Source organism: Astatotilapia calliptera, chromosome 15, assembly GCF_900246225.1.
Source record: "Astatotilapia calliptera chromosome 15, fAstCal1.2, whole genome shotgun sequence".
NCBI classification, from domain to species: Eukaryota; Metazoa; Chordata; class Actinopteri; order Cichliformes; family Cichlidae; genus Astatotilapia; species Astatotilapia calliptera.
Window position 1 is genome coordinate 3,415,849 of NC_039316.1, and position 22,586 is coordinate 3,438,434.

General features: G+C 42.0%; 2 protein-coding genes across 5 annotated transcripts; one reads left to right on the forward strand and one right to left on the reverse strand.

The window, feature by feature from the left end:
- Nucleotides 1–1,902: 1,902 nt before the first annotated feature.
- actr10 (actin related protein 10) lies at nt 1,903–12,637 on the reverse strand. The gene is made up of 13 exons (XM_026142567.1): nt 12,426–12,637; nt 11,370–11,442; nt 11,194–11,276; nt 10,989–11,097; nt 10,014–10,121; nt 9,768–9,835; nt 9,513–9,592; nt 8,439–8,474; nt 7,778–7,857; nt 7,597–7,670; nt 7,342–7,423; nt 3,393–3,594; nt 1,903–3,220 (listed from the first exon to the last, which is right to left on the reverse strand). The coding sequence occupies exons 1-13, from the start codon at nt 12,500–12,502 to the stop codon at nt 3,039–3,041; spliced, it is 1,254 nt and encodes a 417-aa protein (XP_025998352.1). The 5' UTR covers nt 12,503–12,637; the 3' UTR covers nt 1,903–3,038.
- Nucleotides 12,638–15,051: 2,414 nt separating this feature from the next.
- On the forward strand, nt 15,052–21,970 carry armh4 (armadillo like helical domain containing 4). 4 transcript variants are annotated; one of them, XM_026143348.1, is made up of 8 exons: nt 15,052–15,221; nt 16,504–17,408; nt 18,656–19,027; nt 19,565–19,717; nt 19,845–19,997; nt 20,177–20,208; nt 20,653–20,802; nt 20,917–21,970. In XM_026143348.1, the coding sequence occupies exons 2-8, from the start codon at nt 16,526–16,528 to the stop codon at nt 20,989–20,991; spliced, it is 1,818 nt and encodes a 605-aa protein (XP_025999133.1). In that variant the 5' UTR covers nt 15,052–15,221; nt 16,504–16,525; the 3' UTR covers nt 20,992–21,970. The 4 variants fall into 4 exon arrangements, with proteins under 4 accessions (XP_025999133.1, XP_025999131.1, XP_025999136.1 ...); XM_026143346.1 differs by lacking the exon at nt 15,052–15,221 and adding an exon at nt 15,228–15,396; XM_026143351.1 differs by lacking the exon at nt 15,052–15,221 and adding an exon at nt 15,228–15,396 and having other exon boundaries at nt 20,653–20,787.
- The last annotated feature ends 616 nt before the right edge of the window (nt 21,971–22,586 follow it).

A 22,586-nucleotide genomic window follows, 5' to 3' on the forward strand; every position in this document is an offset into this window, starting at 1 on the left:
AACAACCGAATAATGCAGTTATGCAATTTACTTTGAGTGACAACTACAATGACGTCTGCAGAGAACAAATCTGTTAATAGATTTTTCACATTACATATATTTTAAACCAAGAACTCAGACTTGATGCTGCCTTGTGTAGTGGATTAAATGCTCAATGAAAATAAATTCATGTCAGTTTCATTTATATAGCGCCAAAGTACAACAGTTATATTAGTTTTACAATAGTTTTTATTTCAATGTTCCAGAAATCTGGAACATTGAAATACAAACTGGATGGATTTCCAAGCATGACATTCCTGTGATTTGATGTTAAAGAGCTAAAATAAAGAGATCTAATGCTTTATTCAGGCTCGATTACAATACTGAAATACTAACTGGCACAGCACAGGGAGCACAAGGTGCATCTCTACTGATGTGGCTCCACTTCTGGATCTGGTTGTTAGTTTGAGAAGTTTATGGCTCCCAAACATTGTTTTTGCACTCGGGGCCTTCGAGTGTTGCGTGTTTAGTCTCGGCACACATGCAGCAGACCTCAGGTTATCAGAACTGATGTGACAGGAATGAGCAGAATGTCTCAGAGCTACCCTTTCGCCACGTGTATGTGCACTCATGTGTGGCTGTTATCAGGACGTCTACTTTAGCTGATACATAAATGTCTCGTTTTACTTTACACAACACCTGCTCTCTTGCAGTTTGCTGATCCTCCTACTTACAGTTGACGTTGATTTCCTGATTACACGCATGTCCGCAAGTGCTGCGAGCTAGCCAAATCACACTTCTTGTTCTCGGATTCTGCAGGGCATGGCCTTACATTTATAAGGCGGGCTCAGATGTGCTTTCACAGCCACTGTGATTTATGGGATACTTAGTCTGGTGCGTTCTGAAAAATAGCCTCTGTGGAGGCGATACCAAAGACGGAGGATGTGTTCCCTCTCACCACAAAACTGATGTTGGTCTTGTTTGGTGCTCTTCAGAGAAAAATTACATTCAAATCTTAAATCTTAAATGAACAATGATAATCTTGTTATTTTAAAAAGAAAGCAAATATAGTGTACTCACCAAGCCTAGCACAGGCCTACAATGCAAGTTCCAACTTCATATATTTGTGGATTCTTCAAGGCAGCTTTGCACGACTTCTTATTTGTCTCTTATACCAAGTCCTTTTGAAGCCCTTCAATTCATCCACTGTATGAAATAGGCTGTTTTAGTGTAGTTTCCCTTCCTTACCTTTTAAACCAACTTTCTTTTGACTGGCTGCCTCTTACAAACAGAAGGTTTGAATGGCTTCCATGCTGACAGCCACAGCTCTATGGCTAAAATGACTGCATAAGGGCTGTCTGATCTCATTAACGTCAAAGATTTTGAGTATAGAAAAAAGTGAAGCCTGAGCTTTTGGCTCACATTACTTGCACATATGGTGAATTCATATGGTTAAAATTATAAAAAGTCATAACCGATCCTTTTTGATCAAATAAAGATTTTGTGTAATGACCGCTTATTGCAATCTAAAAGGAAGGGCTGAACCAATATCTGGGGAGTCCCCTTTCCAAGTTCCCACCTAGGCTTCCAAATCAGATAGACAAGAGGTCAGACAGAGAGACGGACAGCTGCTGTTTCCTGTCTCTGGGAACCACGCTGATACTCCAGTCCCACTTCTATTCAGGGGAACGTGGGGTTTCCCTCAGCTGCAGCAGAGGGAGCAGGTGGGACAGCGCTGCTCTGTATGTGCAGATGTGGGCAAGTCTGTTTTTAGTTGATGTTCAGTAAAGGATCATTCATGTACGATCAAACTTCTGCCTGTGCCTGAGCATTCACCAAAGCTTTCACTTTACACTCCAAATTGAAATGACGGCTTACTGCCGTCACTAAAGAAAATGAAAAAGAAACAAATGCACACCTTCGTTTCATCTGCATCACTCAGTGTTTATTCCTGTCACTGAAATCCAAACATTTGATTTCCCACAATTTTGTTTGCCAGTCTTGATATACAGGTGCATTGTGGGTAAATGCTACTGGTTCCCAAGCCGTCAGACAGAGCAGCACTGAGTGATTAATGTGACCCAAAAGGCCAAACAGATGTGACTCGGTTCCAGGACATGCAGGCATTAACAGTGTGTCGGGGCAGGGCTGAATAAGAACATAACCTACACCGTCATCTAAACACAGTGCAGCACGAGTGCAGAGGCAGTGGATATAACTCAATTTCTTCATTTTTCTTTTTTAATCCCATAACTACACAAACATCCTCCTGTCAGTCTGGATATTTATTTATAAAACATTACAGTTACCACTTTTCATGGGAGAAAAATCACTGAAAGCATGTTTGACTGTGTATTTCCACAGGGTTTGAGGACTACAGAACAACACGATAAAACACCACACACACACACAAATCTTCTCAGTTACTCAACCTGATTACACTTCATCAATATTGCGTACGTGTGGGCAAACACTTTGCATCACGCTGACCCACTAAATAGAAGCAGGAAGCGTAGCTTGTGACCAAAATAAATGACTTACACAGCAGCATTTTCTGTAAGTCTGCTGACAAATCAATGACTAAGTTTACCTTGGTAGTGACTAGAAACTTTTCAGTGGATTGTGCGACTCACTTTAAGTGCAAAAACAGTACAGGAAAATAAAAAATAAAACAAAAAAACCAACCAAAAAAAAAATAAAACAGGAGGTGTGGATCAGAGTGAGAGAAGTACATACAGATTTAGCATCTCGCTAAATGAGGCTTTAACAGAAGACGCAGCTTCGTGGAGCTCAGACAATATTCCAGGGTTAATAGAGCGAGAATTCATGTGCAAAAATATTCCAAATGCTGAAAAATCCAAACATCTGCTCTTTTCTTTTGATATTCTTTCCAAAAACCTGCTTGCCTGATCAAACAGTCAAAATAAAAACACATACAATAACTGTAAGGTTGATGACCTGACATTAAAAACACGTTGAGCTGTTTGTGTCGTTAAGAGTGAACTTCAAGTGTTGTGATGTTATGTTACAGATTACTGAAATGTTGGAATTAATATATTCTACTTCTCTGTAGAGAAGGCTCTCTTCATCAGTGGAGGAGGGGTCTTTCCTGCTTCATACAAAGACTCGGGAGGAGGGGAGCTCAAGCAGCACCAGTCTGGGATTCGCCCCATCTGGTTGTAGTAGTCCCGTGACACAGACCTGCTGCCTAGGATGTCCTGAAGGGCTCCAAAGATGGCACCTGGTGAGGAGTTTACAAATGTTACAAGAGGAGCCACAAACTTTTTTTTCTTCTTACTTAAAAGTAGAAAAATGCTGGCAGTGTGTTTTATCAGAAGTGATGATTGTGATGGATTTTTTAATCCACAAGCCTTCACTTCAGCATGAATATTCAATTTAATTTCATATCTGACCTCCAAGCCACGCAGTGCAGTTGGGCTTTGCAGGGGGAGAATGAATACGGAAGCTCTTGCTGGCCAGCACGTTACTGTATTTGGGTTTCTCCACCAGGAGGCGAATCTCTGCCAGCAGGCGGTGCAGGAAGCCGGGCAGCATGGCGGTGCCTCCGATCACCACCAGGTTCTCAGAGAGCACTTTACGGGTGTCGATGGGGCACTAAAACAAACACAAACAGATATTTTGGGGAAAAAAAACAAACAAACAAACAAAAAAAAAACAACAACGGTGGAAAACATCTGTTCTTCACTATCCGACTGCTGCTACGGGGAAAAAGAGGCAGGAGGTGGGAGTCATCCCAGCATTACAGAAGGATTCTGGTAAAATGGGCTAAAACAACATGATACATAACAGGGACTGTGACGTTATTGTGAGTGGTCTCAGGGGAGCTGCAATACATCAGAACATTATGAGCAGTTCACTATTGTGTAACATCCGACTTAAACATTTACATCATTACAGTAAAAGTGTGAAGTTGTGTGAAGTCGGCTGTTTGGGTTTATGAGTTTAAATAGGCTGTTCTGGACTGACTGGATCCCCGTAGTGAAGAGCAACAATGCTTTTAGTTGCATTGAATGGTTGCATCACAGCAGCCAAACAAAGTCAAACTGCACAGCCCGTTTAACTGCTGGATAATGTGCAGAACGACGCTGCGGGGGTTGCTAACTTCCTCCAGCCAGAGATGCTAAAGGTTCAGTAAAGGAGAGCAAGGAACAAACTAAAATCCACCACTAGGAAAGATCAATGACGCAAAAATCAAAGGAATTATGAAGCCTGCATTATAGTACATAACACACTGAGCTGAAGCACACCAAATAGTGTGAACAAACGTTGTAGAATCGACGGGCGGGACTGTATGCATTAGATTAGGCTGACAGAGATCACTCCCACCTTCACTATTCCCAATCTAACAGAAGTTCTATCAAAATCTGGTCATGTTGGTCACGGGTGGTGCTAATACTCAGTTTAACTCAATTTTAAACTATATCAAATGAGTTACTAGTAATAACAAGAGCACGCAGAGTGCAACTCCCCCAAACTTTGATGTCTGATAATGCCTCTATCACAACATACTTTTAAAACTTTTATAAAAGCTTGCTTTTTGTAACCACATGCTGATGTATGACCTCTGCCTGACAACCTCGAGTAACAACCTAAAATGGTATTTTTTATGATTTTTACCCAAATGATTCAAAAAGCTGTAAACACTTGAGATTTCAAAATGCTCCATGCTGTTTGACCTTGCCCTAACACTGAAGGTCAAGGTCAAACGCTCAGCCAAACTAGGTACTCATGTTCCCCAAGTAAGAAGGAGAGTGAGAATGGCATCATGCTATGATACAGAGCTGACAGTGATGGTACAGGGGTCTGGAATTAAATGGGATTTGCTAACAGGCTCAGAATCAGTAAATGCCTGGACAAACTGCGATGCTCCTCGTATTTAGGAAAAATTCAATCTGAGAGAGCTGACAGAACCTTCCTCTTATAAAAACAAGGCTAGCAGGGGCAAGCAAACACATTTTAAGTTGCCCCGTGTTTACAGTCAGTGCACTCCAGTCATGGCTCATAGAGCAGGATCTTTAAAAGTGTTGGCTCACTTTAATGTGTTTAATGCAAATGCATCCAAATCCAAAACATTAGATGTAATAAGGCAGCGTTGTGTAAGTAGTGACAAACGGCTGCCACGGGTTGTTAGAGGACTGCACTAAACACACTTAAAGAAAACCTGTTCACGAATGGTAGACAAGGGAAAGTGATACAGGACAAAACAAGCATGACATGACTTTCACCAAGTTCACTGGGGAAAAGATTTCAGTGCTGGACAATGTGAGTACTTGTGTGCAAAGAGTATTTGGAGCTGTGTTTACACCTACAGGCCAGTGGTTCTTGTTACTAAACAGGGAATCAAGGAAGCCTTTTAGGTGAAAAGGGAAAGACCATCTCTGAACCGAGGAGGGCGCCTAGGGTACATTATTCAATATCTTACAATGCTGTGATTACAGTCACTCCCCAACTCTCCAAGAGTGAATGGCACTCTTGGAGACTGATCAGTGGTTATGACAATTTGCATATTGACGATCATGAAACTGAGCTCATTGATAGTGGTGCTGGTTTCACTCATTATGCAAATATACTGTTTATAAAGTTGGAGAAACCTGCAGACAGCTGAGACTGAAGGAGTCACTTGGATGAGTGAAAAACTGCTTCCCCTAGAGATGGAAATCACCAGACAGCTGACGATACAACATTAACACAATACTTCACCCGTGATAATATATTGCCGCAATTTTTAACATTTCGCAATAAGCTGAGTAATTCAGTGACACCATCATCTTTTTCAACTGCAAATTATTTCCTCCACGTTTAACTTCCCAGTATCCGTTTTATCCAATAAGATAATGTTAGCTCACTTAGGTTATGTCTTGCTGCATAATGCGACTGTAAAGCACACCAACACAGAGTAAAACCTGCCATAAATGTTGCCATAAGACAGAGTAGGTTTGCTATTCGTCTACAATTGAAAGGGGTCAAGTTGGCAATTACATGCAATCTGTTTCTGATAATACACCAATTACATCTGTTGCTGCCTACATACGCAGAAATCACATTTAACAGCAGTTCACTTTTAAAATATAAATTTTTCCTTAGTAACCTTTGTGCTCTTCAGGAATAACAAGAATGCAACCAGCTGAAAGCCAGCTGAGTTGAGTTGAGTTCCCTCGAGATGTGGTCACTGATAAAGACTTAGTGAGAACTGTAAAATAGATTTGTGATGTAAAGTGGTTGTGAGTGTGCGACACTGTCAAGTTTACAAAACCGTGTAGTCACCACAAGTTGTGGGGGGGAAAAAAAAAAATGTAGTAAAATCTGGAAGCAACCACCAATTCATTTATTTATTTTTAAATGCAAGGGGTTTTAGTGTGTGACTGAGCCATTAGCTTGTTCTGAATTTTAGGTGGTAAATGTGTCCAGTGTTGGATGTTTTGTTCAGTAGAGGGAATTTAATGCGAGTTAGCTGTCTTGTTTGTAGTATTCCCAGAGTATTTTAATTTATTAAATAAAATGTCTACATTCTGACCCTCTGTATCGATACAATATCACCACACAAAATATCACGACACTGTGCTGTATTGATTTTCCCCCAACCCCGAGTTTATCCAACTGAGAACACTATGTCCAAAATCCCAAAAGGTTGATTCTGTTCATCTGGACGAAGCGTTTTCAATGGGAGAAACGTTTCGTCACTCATCCAAATGACTTCTTCAGTCTCACCTGACTGCAAGTTTCCCCAAACTTATAAACACTACATTTGCAAAATGACTGAAACCAGCACCACTAACAATGGGCTGGGAGGTCAGTTCCTTGATCATTAATATGCAAATTGTCATGACCATTGATCAACAACCACTGATCAAAGACCATTGATCAATGTTCATGAGTACCATTTCCAGACAGATGGGCAACGGTTGCAATCACAGCATTCTAAGATGGTGAAAGATGGACCCTTAGGCCTCCTCCTCGATTCACAGATGGTCTTTCCCTTTTCATGTAAATGGCCTCCTTGACTCCACGCTCAAACCAGCGTTCCTCCCTGTCCAGGATGGATGTTTTTCAGTAGAGGCTACGTCCAGAAACAACTTTCAAAGATTGCCTTACCTGGATGATTGATCATGCATCAAAACATGTGGAGTGAAAGCTTTTCTTAAAACGACTAGCCCAAGCTAGTATGATCTCTGCTGTTAGTGGTCCTCATGACCACAATAGCTTGCCAATGTCTCAAAAGTAGCCAAAAACCATATAACATATATTTATACCAAGGTATAAATAGTACTTTCAGTAAGTATCAGCACAGATAACATATTAACGATACACATTACTATGACTAAATGAGAAACTTGTCTTTACCTTAACCAGAGTATCGAGTATCAGAGTGGCCACACTCTTCTCCTCGTTGTCCTGTTCAAACAGAATCTCCATCACTGAGTCCCTGGAAAAAAGGAGAAAATGGCTTTATGATAATTATAACAGCAAGCTGAGGGTGATTACACAGTCATTTTAATTATAAGAACACGTGGAAATACCTGAAGCTGTATAACGTTACAGGAAAATAGAAGGCTCTCTCTGTCCAACTCTTTCTTTAAGCAGACTATGACAGCATACCTGACGGATCCTTTGATATGCAGGATTTTCTCTCCATCAAGCGGGTAATCGACATCTGGAGGAGGGGCGGGCCGCTATGAACACATTTAAAAGTGTTTCATTAAAAAGTGCAGCATTTGTCATTTACTCAGCACAAATGTTTGGGCAGTTGTGGTAAGCAGCATACAAAGAGCTGACTTACCTCTGCTGTGCCATCCAAGTTAAATTTGGCTTCTTGGATTTTGAGGCCTCTTTGCAGGTCACTGACAAAGCAAGTTCTCACTGCAGGAAACAAAACAGCACTGGCGGTCACATAACCAAACTTGTAGACAAGAATGTTTGCGACCAAGCATAAGGAGTTGAAGTATTTTCCTTTCACTCCTTCCATAACTGTGGTTTTTGTTCATGACTTACAATGAATTAAAAAGACATAAAGACCCAAATAAGCCTAAATGAAACATTTATTACATAGCTGACAACCCCATTTTGCAGCACAGTCTCAGTAAATTATACTTTTGCATCATTATAAAAATAAGTGGATGGGTGTTTCGCCTATTCTTAATCGTTCATTGTTCCAGAAAAAAGCCACACAAAAGGCAAAGGAATTTTTTACTTGTAAAAAAATTTAAAGACACACTTTTGTCTATCAACAAAAAGGCTGTAGCCTCCACATCCTAGAAACACAGACAGGTCTCAAACTGTTCTCAGAGTAAAAACAAGGAATTCTGTTGATTAGAAAATGTAGGTCAACCTCGCTGCAAGAATATTCCAGGGGATGAAGGATGGACAGACAGATTTGTTTGTGTATAGACTGTCCATGGTGCTCAAGGATGGCATAAATAAGGAATGTCAGTCAAACCTACCCTTGATGTCTTCCACTGTTTCTTCTGGGATAGTCCCTGGTTAAGAGATTAAAAATGGAATATAAGAAATGAACATTCAGTTCCTTGAATTTACTTATGCATCAATCAGCCAATTTTCCTATTTCTCTTTCCCGTTTGATTTATGATGCTGAATCAGCACTTAGAGAAGCCGATACTGCAGCAGAGGACAAGTGTGACTGCTGGGTCTGAAACGAATCCAGCTATGAAAAACTTCAGGAAAAGCCACCACTGCTGAAACAGAGACTTTTTTGGTGTTTGGCACTACTATCATTACACAGTTTTGGGGAAATACAGTTTCAAAGTCAGTGGTAGAGAGTTAATTACAGAGATCTTAGTGGCTTTGTGCTCACTGCAGAGATGTTTTATGACCCATCTAGACAGACACCCTGTTGTCTTTTAAAATTTTTATATATATATATATATATATATATATATATATATATATATCAGAATCAGAATCAGAATACTTTATTGATCCCTGGGGGAAATTATTTTTTGTTACATTGCTCCATTTTAAACCAACATTAAGACAAGACAGACAATACGCTAACTAAGAATAGTACAATATATACATATATATACATACATACATACATAAGTCACTTATAAATAAATATTTGGAAAAGAAACATGTGTAGCTGTATATATATATATATATATATATATATATATTTTTTTTTTTTTTTTTTTAAATATATATATATATATATATTTTTTTTTTTTCTCATTCTGCTGCAGCTGTAGATCTCACAGCTCAACTCAATATACTCAGTCTGGTTCCCTCCATCAAGAAAAAGTGTGGAGAGAATCTCTAAAATAGACTATATGCATAATGCATAATTCACAAACTGAAAAAGCGATTCACTCAAATGTCACACAGAAACAAGTTCTTCCTATGAATAGTAAATGCTACATAATGGGTCACAGCCATTAAATTCTTCTATTCTTGGCACTGTAAAAACCAATCAGCAGTCCATAACAGAGTTATGCCTTCACAAGTGTCCCCATTTAAAAGAAGAGGACAGACGGTATGTGCTGACTTTCTGTATTTACCAATGGCGGCTTGTACGCTCTGCCCTGTGGTTGTGTCTGTGTCCACGGTGCACTGTTCCACGAGAAAGCTGTCTAACTCCCTACAATAAACAAACACATGCATTTTATGCAACGAAACAAGAGATTGAAATGATTCAATTCAACAGTCAGAGATTTTCAATCATGATGCAGGAAAGAGAGACTCAGATGGATTATTTTCTCAGTTAAATGTGTACAAATCACTACACTGATGCTGTTAGAACCTTTAGTACTTACTTATGGATGCCTTTTCCTCCCAGAGGCAAAGCTTCCCAGGCTGGCAAAATAGGAGTACACTCACAAACCTGATTTCCAGAGTTAAGATCAGCATCATAAATGTCCTAGACCTGAAGCTAACAGTACAATAATGCCTGCCAAATATTAAATTTGTGTAAGATGCATCAATTAAAACATATAGCATGTATATAGCAGACCATATTGTTCACTGTTCTAGAGACCACGCTCATGATGGGAAAAGGATACGGGCAGCACCAGCGTCTCTGTGTAACCACAGTCCATCACAAGTGCAGAGTTGATGCCTAAAGTCATGATGGCCATGAGGTGACTGGGAGCAAATAGCACAGATGGCACCTAGAAAATGAAATCATTCATGGAGTAAAACTTTAGAAATTCCTCTACTAACTAAAATTTCCTTGTTAACATAATCATTTTGTTTATCAGTTATTAGATTGTTCTAGTTTATTATAAAGTTTAGGTGGAAATCATGTAAAATTTGAATAACAGGTTGTTAAAGTGTTGAACATGATATGTAGATTAGGCTACTATCCATTACCCATCTGACAATGCAATTGCCACTGATAACAGTCATTTATGAGTCAGGCATCTAATTACACTGACTATTATTTCCTATTATCCATTACATAGAGCATACTCAATGATGCCATGACTTTCATACACAACCTTGAGCATGAACTACAAAAAACAAACAAACAAACAAACAAAACTTAAATATGAGGCACCCATAGGCAAAATAATTTGTCTGCATCAAGTAACAGTAGTTATCATAATAAATGCATTAGTTACCTCTTCTAAATCAGGTCAAATTAATTAAATATAAGGAGGGATTTACACAAGAGCTAATTTTAAGTGGATTACACTGTGATCATCAAGTGTGGTTTTAGCTCAGCTGCAGGAGGAGAGAAGAAGCGCAGCAGTTCAGGGAACTAGGGCAGGTAGAATGACGGGGACACCTGCTGTTCTCTGCTAATCAACTTTTGTGCACTCGTGTGCCAAGAACTTGATGACACACATCACAACCTCAAAGCTTATGCTTCCATGACAGCTGTGCACCAAACTGAGAAAAGAAATCTTTCCTGACTTGTTGTTTAGAGTTGATGGTGCTCTGTCGTGTTGGGTTTTTGTTTTTTGTGCACAGAGTTGCAAACAGATACTTTATATTAACTGGTCTGATCCCAGCACGTGTCTCTGCTTTCGTACCTCAAACTGTTTGAAGAAAACCTTTGTGAGTGTCTCCCTGAAGTGGGATGGGCAGAGGATGGACTCGATGATGACCACTCTTCTGTCGCGAGGGTTCACCAGAAGGTGCCTAATGAGGCAAATGGGAAAACAAACTCTGATGTGATGTAGCCGCAAGAAAAAAAGAACTTCAATAACCTAGTCATTTATTGGAGAAGAATCTCACCTGAAGTACAGTATGTGGATAAACTCTTTGAGAATGACATAAAGCTCTTCTGTATTGATGTTGTACTGAACCACTTTGACTGCCTGAATATGAGAAATCAAATACCAAATATTTTTGTTTATTCCATTTCCACAAATAATTCTACATAATTCCACTGCAGAACACGGCAGACTCACCTGCTGCTGTCCCGGTTTGCGGATCTCGCTCGGAATTATGAACCTGGGCCCCGTTTCCCCTGCAAAGCCACATCTGTGAGAAAAGGAAGCTGTCAGCTAGCATAATAGGAGATGCTGAAAATATAAATATTTATATAATAATCATTACCACTAACTGTTTTAAATACTATAATTTTAGTTCCCTCAAACTTTATGAAAACCAAAAACGTATTTCTAAAAGACACAGTCATTTAATAAAAAGGGCAAAAGCACCACAGTTTAGTTGTAAATAAAACAACAGTGCATATTTGTGTTGGATGTTCTGTGGCAGTAACTGCAAACAAAGACGACAGTATTTGAGAAGATAATAACAGTCCTCTTGATCTTCACATGACTTAATGTCTGTTTGCCTTCCAGCAAAATATAACAAAAATGACACTGAAATGCTTTCAGTAAATAAAGATCCATTTGCTCACTATAAATACCCGTTAATATACAACACATGTGAGGACTGTGACTGTGAAGTTACAGAGGCAACGTTTAGATTGTTTAGACATATGCAGAGGAGGGATGGTGGACAAAGGATGTTGATAATGGAGCTGCCAGGGAAGATGTAGTGAAGGAGGACACGCAGAGAGTTGGTGTGACAGCGATAGGCAGTCCTAGAAATAGGGTATGAGAGACGGCAAGTGATCTGCTTTGGCGAGCTCTAAAAGAAGCAGCCGAAAGAAGAATGTTTAAGGTCTAATGAGAGAGCTTTTAAAATTATTAAATTAGCATTGATAGCACTTGGCATTAACTTAAAAAAATGCTAGCTGAATGCTGACAGTTACTTAACCTAGCCTAGCATTGGCTACGTGGCTAACAAGCTAGCCCACATCAGCATTCACTACCAAAACTGTAGTAGGTTTTTTGGGGTCAAATTTAACGATGTGTTAGACTTTAAGTCTTCAGTTCCCTAAAATAAACCTATAGTTGAGAGGCGGGCGAGTTATTTCAGAAAACAAAGATGCATTTTAGCATATTTTGCTAGCTGAGTGGCTCTATTAGCAGGGCGGGCTAACGGTTAATACTCACTTTGTGTATGCTGCTCCTAAGTCAATAACAATCGCAGTCTTCTCTCCTCCGCTTCCGAGCCCATCAAATAATGGCATTTTAAAAGCTGCGTCGGCTTTGGACGAAAACTGTACGTATAATTAGCGCCAGCAGCCTCAAATTAGCATCCCACTACAGGTCTGTTGTCTTCCTGTTGGACTGGGCGGGGCCTTCAGAAAGTAGTGACATCACGCGAGGAGGGTGCCTGATTAAAATGCGCTTAACTCAGTAAAATTTAAGAATAACGCCAAAATAATGTTTTGCTTGCAGAGCACTTATTGAAACCAGTGTTAAAATTGATGTACATTCGATTTTAAGAAAATTAAACACGATTTTTTAAAATTCTGTGAGACTCAAGTGTAGCGATAAAATGAAATAAAATACAATAAAAAAAAACTATTTGATAAAAAAAATTTGAAATAAACTCTGTTTAGGTGGAGGTAGCCTGTAAGAGGAACATGCAGAGAGAAAGCAGACTTCTTGCAACTAAATCTACTCCCGAAACTGTCAAAATCAGTTGTAACTCCTTTTTACTCCTGCACCATCGAGAGCGTCCTGACGGCAAACATCTGCACCTGGTTTGGGAACAGCACCAAGCAGGACAGACGAGATCTGCAAAGAGTGGTGCGCTCGGCCGAACGCGTCATTCAATCAGAGCTCCCTGACCTGCTGTCCATCTACACCAAGCGGTGCAAGATCAAAGCTAGGAAGATTATGATGGACCTCTCCCATCCCAACTATGGACTCTTCTCACTGTTGAGGTCTGGGAAGCGCTTCCGCTCCCTTAAGGCCAAAACAGAGAGAATGAGGAGGAGCTTCTTCCCCCAGGCTATTCGGGCCCTGAACCAGGTGTAGGACTGGACTCTCCCACACACATCACTATAAGACTGGACTCTCACACACATCACATCACCACACGCACTCTGGTTATTCTTTTTCTTTATGCACACTTCCTATAATTTATAATCTTAACAGCAGGGTGCAAGATGCTAGCAGGCAAGGCATACATGGAACGCCATAACCAAGTGGCCGGCATAGTGTACAGGAACATCTGTGCCGAGTATAACCTGGAAGTCCCGAGGTCAAAATGGGAGATGCCCCCAAGGGTGGTGGAGAATGACCGAGCTAAGATCCTGTGGGACTTCCAGATACAGACGGACAAAATGGTGGTGGCTAACCAACCGGACATAGTGGTGGTAGACAAACAGAAGAAGACGGCCGTAGTGATCGATGTAGCGGTTCCGAATGACAGCAATATCAGGAAGAAGGAACACGAGAAGCTGGAGAAATACCAAGGGCTCAGAGAAGAACTCGAGAGGATGTGGAGGGTGAAGGTAACGGTGGTCCCCGTGGTAATCGGAGCACTAGGTGCGGTGACTCCCAAGCTAGGCGAGTGGCTCCAGCAGATCCCGGGAATAACAAGGCATAATAAATAATAATAAATAATAAGGCATAATTGGTACGACATCTCAGTTCATTCATGTCTGAAATAAGCCGTTTTAGTTCTCTATATCTTCACCTTTAAACCACATTATTCTGATTGGCTGCTCCTTGCAAACACAAGTTTTGAGCAACAGGTGAGATGTGCTTCTGTAAATGGTAAATGGCCTGTATTTATATAGCGCCTTACTAGTCCCTAAGGACCCCAAAGCGCTTTACATATCCAGTCATCCCCCCATTCACACACACATTCACACACTGGTGATGGCAAGCTACATTGTAGCCACAGCCACCCTGGGGCGCACTGACAGAGGCGAGGCTGCCGGACACTGGCGCCACCGGGCCCTCTGACCACCACCAGTAGGCAACGGGTGAAGTGTCTTGCCCAAGGACACAACGACCGAGACTGTCCAAGGCTCGAACCGGCAACCTTCCGATTACAAGACGAACTCCCAACTCTTGAGCCACGATCGCCCACGATCGCACATACCTCTGTACTCACAGCCAGAGGTATGTGACTGAAATGATCACTAGATCCGTGCCATAGATCCAATAGCAAGTAAATACAGGGCCACGACTGCTGAACCTGAGACTTTTACCCTATAAAGGCACATTGTAGGGAAGAGCAGTCTGTCATGATTTATGAAATGAGACATAATCAATTTGAAAATTCTGAACACATCTTAATGATCACCCAATCACTGTCATTTTTTATTCTTTACAATAATTAGTTAACCCAACAAAACACACCGAAGTACCGATCGTATGAGGCTAGTATCGATCCAATTCCAGTGTTGGAATTGGTATTGGTGATACTATAGATATTTGGATCGAACATCTCAAATGATCACAATAAGGATATCTTCTTCTACTAAGAGAAAAACCTTTAGTGATCAACTTATATGTCAGGAGTATCGGAACAGCTGAGACGCATTTTTTCTAAACACGCTGCGCCAAAAAATGGACCACCCCATAAGTACAGGCCCATAAGTGCTGCTTTTAATCTAATGTAGCCCAATGCATCTGGCTTCTGTGACAATTAAAGTGAATTCATAAATATTTTTATTAAGAACTCGAGAACTTGTCCACTCTCCTCTTTTCACACAGAGGAGCAGCCGAGCAGTTTTAAGTGGGGGGAGCTGTCTATTCAGCACCACCACCAGCATGAAGTGACCCTTTGGGAACAACTGCACAAGTCTGCATTAGAGACGAAACAGAAAAAAAAAGAAAGAAGTGACAGAAGCATCTGAACATTTGAATCAGAGCACTGGCTGTCAGTTCATGATAAATCTTGCAGCTTTGGAGCATTTGGTGGCAGCACTTCAGAAGCAGGCGGAGGTACGTAGGCTGACTTTGAGTCAGTGACGCTGAGCTGCACAACAACAAGCCTCTCCAACATCTTGCCTTCCACAGCGCTGAATTTGTGTGCGTGTCCGACTCTCGTTTTTCTTCGCGCACTGCGAGAGAAGCTCCGCGTCCTCCGAGCAAAGAAACCCGTCATGAACTCCACAAGGTAACACTCTATTTTTAGCTCTGCGCGACTTTAATTCTTGCCTAATGCAAAATCTCGCTTTCGACACCCGAATGTGATGGGTGATGCGCCTTGGGGGAATGCATCGGTGCCCGTGAGCCTGTGCATCGCTCCTTTCTGTGCAGACTCGAGAAGTATGATTCAACACCGCAGTGTGAATTTTGTTTACAACCCAAATTCTCGGGTGATCGTGTTGTCATGTGGGGGACTGCATGAGCGTACCGGCTGAGTGTATCAACTGTATTGATTCCGTGGAAGGCAGGATAGTGGTTTATCCTGTAACATGCAGTTCTGTGCATCATCACTGCTGAAAGAATTTCACTCAGACGCTCGTCTGACTCAGGCAATAAGAAGGGTGTCAACCCTGCATGCACTAGCCATCTCTCTCATTTTGACAGCAGTGATTGATCATTAGTTGGCCTTTGTTATCACATCAAATGAAGCAGCAAACATGGTACGTGATTTTCTTTAAATGTCTTTAAATCCAGTGTGCAATTGGACCGTGAGCACACACACATCCTTTCTGAGGAACGCTCTGTTTTGAGCTGGATGCAGTTGAGTGGAAATGTACAAATTCTTCATGGAGCCATCTGAAGAGGATCCTAGAGGATAGAAAACCTGGTGCTATTTATAGGTGAAGTGTGGAGGGGTGCTGAGGATTGCTGTGTCAGGTTCCCTCTCTTTCTCTCTCTGCTTCTCTCTCCCACTGAGCAGCTCCTTCTGTTTATACAAAAACGAACAAAAGAGTCAGAGATGAAAGAGAATTTCATCCGCATTAAGAAAAGAAAAAAAATGCAAGCGCAACATCAAAGCAGAGGGAGGCAGAAATGCTCTGTTAATCCTCTTCTCTGTGGTTATCAATGGCGATCTCAAATTAAACACAGTTTGCATTCTGACCCTTTAATCTATAGTTGAAAAACTTTCTAACTTGGCCCTGCTGGGTGTCCGTCTCCATTCTCAAGCACCGCCACCGTTGCTTTGTCCATGTCTGTATATGTCAGCTGGGAGACAAGGCGTAGAAGTTGTAGGTAGGGATTGGTTACACCTCTGTTAAGCCTGTTAGCATGTGTCATTTCTGTTCACTGTCAGCAGGCACTGAGAAGAGCCAGAGATGCTGATGCTTGGGATGCTCCATCACCTCCTACTGACTGGGACGTGTCTCTGTGTCTACGGAGCCCCGTTAAATCTCCCACACTTCAGCCCTACGCACGCCGGCTCCTGTGAAGGACTGTGTGCCAGCTCGATAACAACCACCGGGTCAACACATGCTACAGATTTAAAACCTACACCATCAGATTCCAGACATGAGAGTGACCTGACAGTGAATGTAGGTGGAGGAGGAGGGACTGGCCCACATGAACGACCCAGGGGGACTGATGCAGTGACGCAGACAGAAAATGGGGACAGTCTTGATGGAAGATCTAGGCTGAGTGAGGCTGGTGGAGAGGCATGGAGCCAAAGCGCCGAGATAGAGAAGATCGGGAGCACATCTGAGATGAGAGACTCTGAAAAGCAGTCAGAGTCTGTGGATTCAGAGAGCAAAAAGGAGGATGCACCAGTTCACGGTGAGCATTTAATTCCAACAGGTGGGACAGAGCAGTCGGAAATGGACACCAGTACCCGAAAACGGACTCCAAGTAGATTACTGACCTCCACTTCAGCACCATCACACCTGCAGACTTCGTACAGCCAAAAGAGTAACCCCGCTGGAGCATATGGGACAAAAAGCTTTGATTCTCACTGGGATAAAGACACAGAAAGAAGTTTGCCAGAACCTCCAAATCCTTCTGTTTCCCTCTGGACCCAGACCTCCCACAGTCCCACCCCTCATGTTTTTACCCATCAGACCTCTTCACCTTTGGGAATTTGGGGCCATGACAGCACAACTATGTCCTCACTACCAGACCCATTTTTACCTGAAATCGGACCAAGCCTGATACCCAGAGAGGATGGCCCGGAAAGTCTGTGGACTGAAGCAGCAAGACTCGGCGGAGGTAAGGCAGGACAGTTATGCAATTAATGTTAGCATAAAATAGGCATGCACAGTTTCATTTTATTGGGGTGGCACTCCCTCTACTCCCTGATTCTTCATCAGTTGCACATGTGCACACTAAAAAGTCACAGTATGCCTTCAAAGTGTGCGAGGTATTGCTCCACAGTAATCGTCACCCCAGTAAGAATTCGTTCCAACAACATTCCAGCTTGCTAGATTTCGCAGGGTTTCATAGGGCTTCATTAAAAAGTATGGCAGAAATAGGAATGGCATATCCAGCAGCGGATTTTGCCTTTGATGATTGGCAAAGAAGGCGCCTCCTTTTGCAGACTCCACTTTGAACCCCAGCTGGGACCCATGGCAGTCTAATTACTTTCTATTCTTGACTCGAGTCTGAAAAAAAAGAACACACACACACACAAGCCTGGAAAAGGCTGGTGGCAAGGTACGTTATACAGCTCCGTGGAGGAGTCAGCCCCCTCCTCTCTCTCTCTCTCTCTCTATATATATATATACATATATATAAATATATATGTATCTATATGTTTAGCCCCGAATGTCCTCTCACTCCTTCTCACCCTTCATACTCTCCATTCAGACTATTGTGAAAGGGCCAAGCTGGTTATTATTCAGTGAGTCAGGACAGGGAATTGGATTAAAGACGTCTGTCTGAGCCAGTGTGCGTCCATGTGAGGATTGTCTGTTTGATGAGACTTTCTCCCAATGGCAAAGGAAACTCAACTCCCAAAATAGTCTTATGTAAAAGGATTGCAGCGTTCAGAAGCATTTTTCCACCTCCTTCAGAATGCTTTGGACTAAAGGTAGTAACAGTTTCTCTTGTGACAGCCCCCCTTCCTGTGTGCTAGCCTCTTATCTCAAAAGAAAATTTTTTTCCAAACCATCTTCTTTTCATTGTGCCTTTGCTGCATTGTTTTGAAGCAGTTTATAATGAGAAAGCTGCGTGAGCAAAGAAGCTGTTTCAAAGGGCCGCTTTCTGTCATAAATACTACATAAGCTACAGTATGTGCTGAATACAGCTGCTGCTTCTCTGTAGAAAACATACATTTTTAATTTTAGCAGTCAGCTGAATTGTGTGTAGAGAGACAGCGAGACGCCTGTCTCATCGTCATTTGTCTTCGTTCAGTCAATAAATAAAAGCCAGCTGATCGGAAACGTTCCAATTAGATTGTGATGCTACACACAGTGATTCTCCATGTGACTCTGAGCTTGTCTTGGCACCACCTGCAGCGGAAACTGCCCTCCCAATGCCCCAGGATGAATCCACAGAGGCCACAATGTCATCGGAGGCTCTCCCTCTCATCTTTGAGCCTTTTGAAGACATCACATCTGAGAGTGCGACGGCGGCAGCAGCAGCGGTCACCCACGTGTCAGGCAGCAGCCGGCCCAGAGGGCTTCCTCGGTCAGAGGCAGGTCTGGACCAGCTGGTCACCGTAGAGAGTGACAGAGACGGTCCATCACATGCCTCACCCGTCCTTATTCCAGACTGGACGTCACCTTGGCAGACATCTGGCAGCGAGCTCCTAGAGCCATTCAGTTCCTCGGGTCCATCTGCTTCTCAGCAGCAAGTCAGAACTGAGCCGGACGACCATTCGGAGAAAGGTGAGACAGATGATGTGGCACGACCCGAATGTGGATATTAGATCATATGGAATCATGATATAAAATCATACATATAGTCTGTGTGTAATGTGTAAATGTGCCATATAAATAAAATCAACATTGCCATTCAGTTTTTTTTCAAGATTTAGTCAATTTCCTACAAATTAAAAGTATTTCACGGTGGTGCCAAAGTAGAACTATAATAGGGATCAGAAATTTTAACTGTTCAACAACACTGAACATTTTCTCTGTGTGAAGTCGCCTCGGTGGGTGGAGGTGAAGTTTTTTGGCCTTTATTGGTAGGTTTTACGTTTACATTTACCTTTTCTAAGTTTGCTTCTTGCCAGACTCCGTCTGACACTGACAAAGTGGTTGAATCTTTCATCACTACCACTTCATTGTGGCATGAATTGACCCAACAGCTGCAGAGACAGCAGTATTGTATACTGTGCATGGCTTTTGAAGTTGCGCTCTTGCAAACACGTACAGCTGTGCTCACACTGCTCCTGCTGTCCTCTTATTCTGTTTTTCATATAGCAAACGTAGTCTCTGCGAGGACACTAAACCTGGAAGACAACGTGTCCTCGGCCGGCCCCTCCCTCTCATCTTTCCAGCAAGCAATGACAATGGTAACCATGACAACCCATCAGCCAGCACACAAATCCACATCAGAGGAGATGGACTCTGAGGGTAGGACAATTTTTTAAATGCCACCTACAAGCCACTCCATTTGCGAAAATGTTCATGTTCAGTCATAACACGTGTCCCTCTGTACATCCTCCAACGCTCCTGGATGATTTTTCATTATTCTCCACAGAGGACCTGGAAGATGACTTTGAGAACTCTGAGGAATCGGTGGAAGAAGACAGTGAAGAAGACCAAACAGAAACATCTAAAACATCCTCGACGCAGCCTCCATACAGTCTCATCCCACCACCTCCCGTCTGGGTCCAACGCAACCAGGGGCTGAGTATGAGAACACAATTTCTAACCCATATTTTTAATCAGCAGTGGGACATAACTTTTAGTATTAGCACTTCTGCAAACATGTGTTGCCCTCTTATAAAAGACCTACAAAAATAAAGAAATTTTCAGCTTATCAATTTTCAGATCTGTTGCTCTGATAAACGAATGTCTCTTTTCTCCCAGTGCGTAGCTGGGTGGAGCTAATCAGAGAAAAGGTAAGCCTACCCTCTGCTGTCTGTAAAAAAGGTCAATTTTTCTTTTACCTTGCCTTGAGGCGACGGATGACTCACTGATATATCTTTTTCTTTTGAGCTGCCAGGGTTTTCTTTAAGGTGCATAGTGTAAATATTTGTTACATGTTCATAGTTTTCAGTGGGTTGCACAGTTAAAATAGTTTGATGACGATCAAAATATAGATTTGTGCCAGGTATACTTAATAAAGAATGCTTAGGTCATTTTTCATAATCAACTACAGTATGTTAGCTAATCTGTATAGGGTTGGGGGTGGATAAGCGGGAGGTGGTGGCTGGGGAGAGGGAGGTCTGGCCTTCTCTGCTGAGAATGCTGCCCCCATGAACCAGCCCCGGATAAGTGGAAGATGGTGAAAGATGATGGATGGATAGGTTTGGGTTTGACCTCTATGCCATCACCCTCTACAGGCGGGTTACGTGTCCGGGATGTTGGCCCCTGTGGGTATCGGTATCACAGGGGCCCTGCTAATTGTTGGCGCCCTCTACAGCATCAGGATGATTCACCGCAAGAGGAGGAACAGCTTTAAACACCAGAGGAGGAAGGTCAGACAGCAGGAGGTCAATAACTTACTTTCTTGTTTTCACTCGTTATTGTTGACCAGTCACATGGAGCAGGTCTCTGTGGATCTTAAATGCATAAGCTCAACCTTAAAATGATTTTTCCCTCTCCAGCAACCCCGAGAACCCGGCACCAGCCGTCAGGACCAAGCCATGCTGCTGGCCGACAGCTCTGAGGACGAATTCTGATGAGAACCTTTTGGGCCTCTTTTGTTGGTGACCAGCCGCTATTGCTCCTAAACTGGATGTTTAGCAAACACCCCCATCGCTACTGCATCTCCACTTACCCTGGGGCTGTTTAGGTATGACTCCTCTGATCCACTGAAAGGGACTGAGCATAGGGCAGTATTTGCATAGGTGGCGCACAGGTCAACCAGGCACCCACCTCCCTTTCTGAAATTATCTGAGCACTTGTCTAAATGTTGTCAGATGCTGCTGAGTCTAAGAGTGTGGTAGGATTGGTGTTTTCCACCTTTTTTGACAACAAAAATAACTAAATAAATAAAAATAATAATGCATTGAGGGAGCGGTATTCGTAGGATGGAAGTGTTGCTGGCAAATTAAAAGGGGGGGATGTGAAAGCCAGCATGTTTTCCGTCAAGTTATACATTGAATGAAAAGTGACGTGACACAAATAATGTAAATACATTACATGTAGTACATGTAGCTGACTGGGGGTCAGTTGTGTTAGTGTAAATAAAGTCTTATGTATTCCTAGACTTCAATAATTTTGGGAAAACTGCTAATTTACAGGAAGCTGGATTAGATCACTGGAAGCATATCTGTCTGTAAACTGAAACTAACAGCTAGCCTAGCTTGGTCCAACGATAACAAACATGTTGGCTAACATTTCCAGAACTCACTACGAAATCAATCTTTAAAAAAAACAATAGAAGAAATTTAAAGTATTAGTGTCCTCTTAATTATTTTCTAACCATCAGAAAGAGTTAGGCAAGCTTCAGGCAAAGGTAAGCTAAAAGCTACTGAGCTAAAAAAAAAAGCTACAGGACTGTGCAAAAGTCTTGATACGCCCTGCATTTCTTACTATTTTGCAATTAATTTGGTAAACAGGTAGTGTTTTATTTAAAGCTGCAAACAGCTTGAACTCTCTTAAGCAGCTTTCTTGTTATTTAAGTTTTCAGGAACAGTTCTCCAGGCTTCTTGAAGGACATTCAACACTCTTCTTTGGATGTTGGCTGCCTTTTGTTCTGTTCAATAATGCTGCTTCAATAATGTTGACGTCCAGGCTGTGAGAAGCCCAATCCACAACTGATAGTATTACTCTGTCAGGTATGCTTTTACTGCATTGCTAAAAAAAAAATAATAATTAAGCTGTGGCTCTGACAGTACTTTGGCATTCCATCAATTTTGACAAGATCCCCAAAACTACTGGCTGAAACGCTGCCTCAAACCATGACAGAACGCAGTTAAGTGATTGTTGGACACTTATTTTTGCATCTTTCTTCTGACCTCCATGGTATTTATTGATAATTAACCAAAATCTGAAGATTTTCATTCATCACTCCGTAAGACCTCTTGCCAATGATTTTCAGTCCAGCTCTTGCATACCTCGGTCTTTTCTCCATTTCCCCCCTTCCTTAAAAATAGCTTCTCGATAGCTACAGAGAGCACTAAGATCATTTCTGATGAGGCTTCAGTGAAGACGGATCAACTGAAGGGCCAGGTCTTTGCTGGATTTTTCCAATTTCTTAAGGACAGGACTTTCAAATGCTGTTCATCTGCTGTAGTTTTACGTCTGCCACTTCTTTTTTCCTCAAATATTT

Coding starts and splice junctions, on each gene's coding strand:
- actr10 (XM_026142567.1), bottom strand. CDS start 12,502: ATGCCATTATTTGATGGGCTCGGAAGCGGAGGAGAGAAGACTGCGATT. Junction 11,277..11,369: donor GCAAACCGGGACAGCAGCAG/GTGAGTCTGCCG, acceptor TCTCATATTCAG/GCAGTCAAAGTGGTTCAGTA. Junction 3,221..3,392: donor CTGCACTGCGTGGCTTGGAG/GTCAGATATGAA, acceptor ACTCCTCACCAG/GTGCCATCTTTGGAGCCCTT.
- armh4 (XM_026143348.1), top strand. CDS start 16,526: ATGCTGATGCTTGGGATGCTCCATCACCTCCTACTGACTGGGACGTGT. Junction 17,409..18,655: donor AGCAGCAAGACTCGGCGGAG/GTAAGGCAGGAC, acceptor CACCACCTGCAG/CGGAAACTGCCCTCCCAATG. Junction 19,718..19,844: donor AGAGGAGATGGACTCTGAGG/GTAGGACAATTT, acceptor TATTCTCCACAG/AGGACCTGGAAGATGACTTT.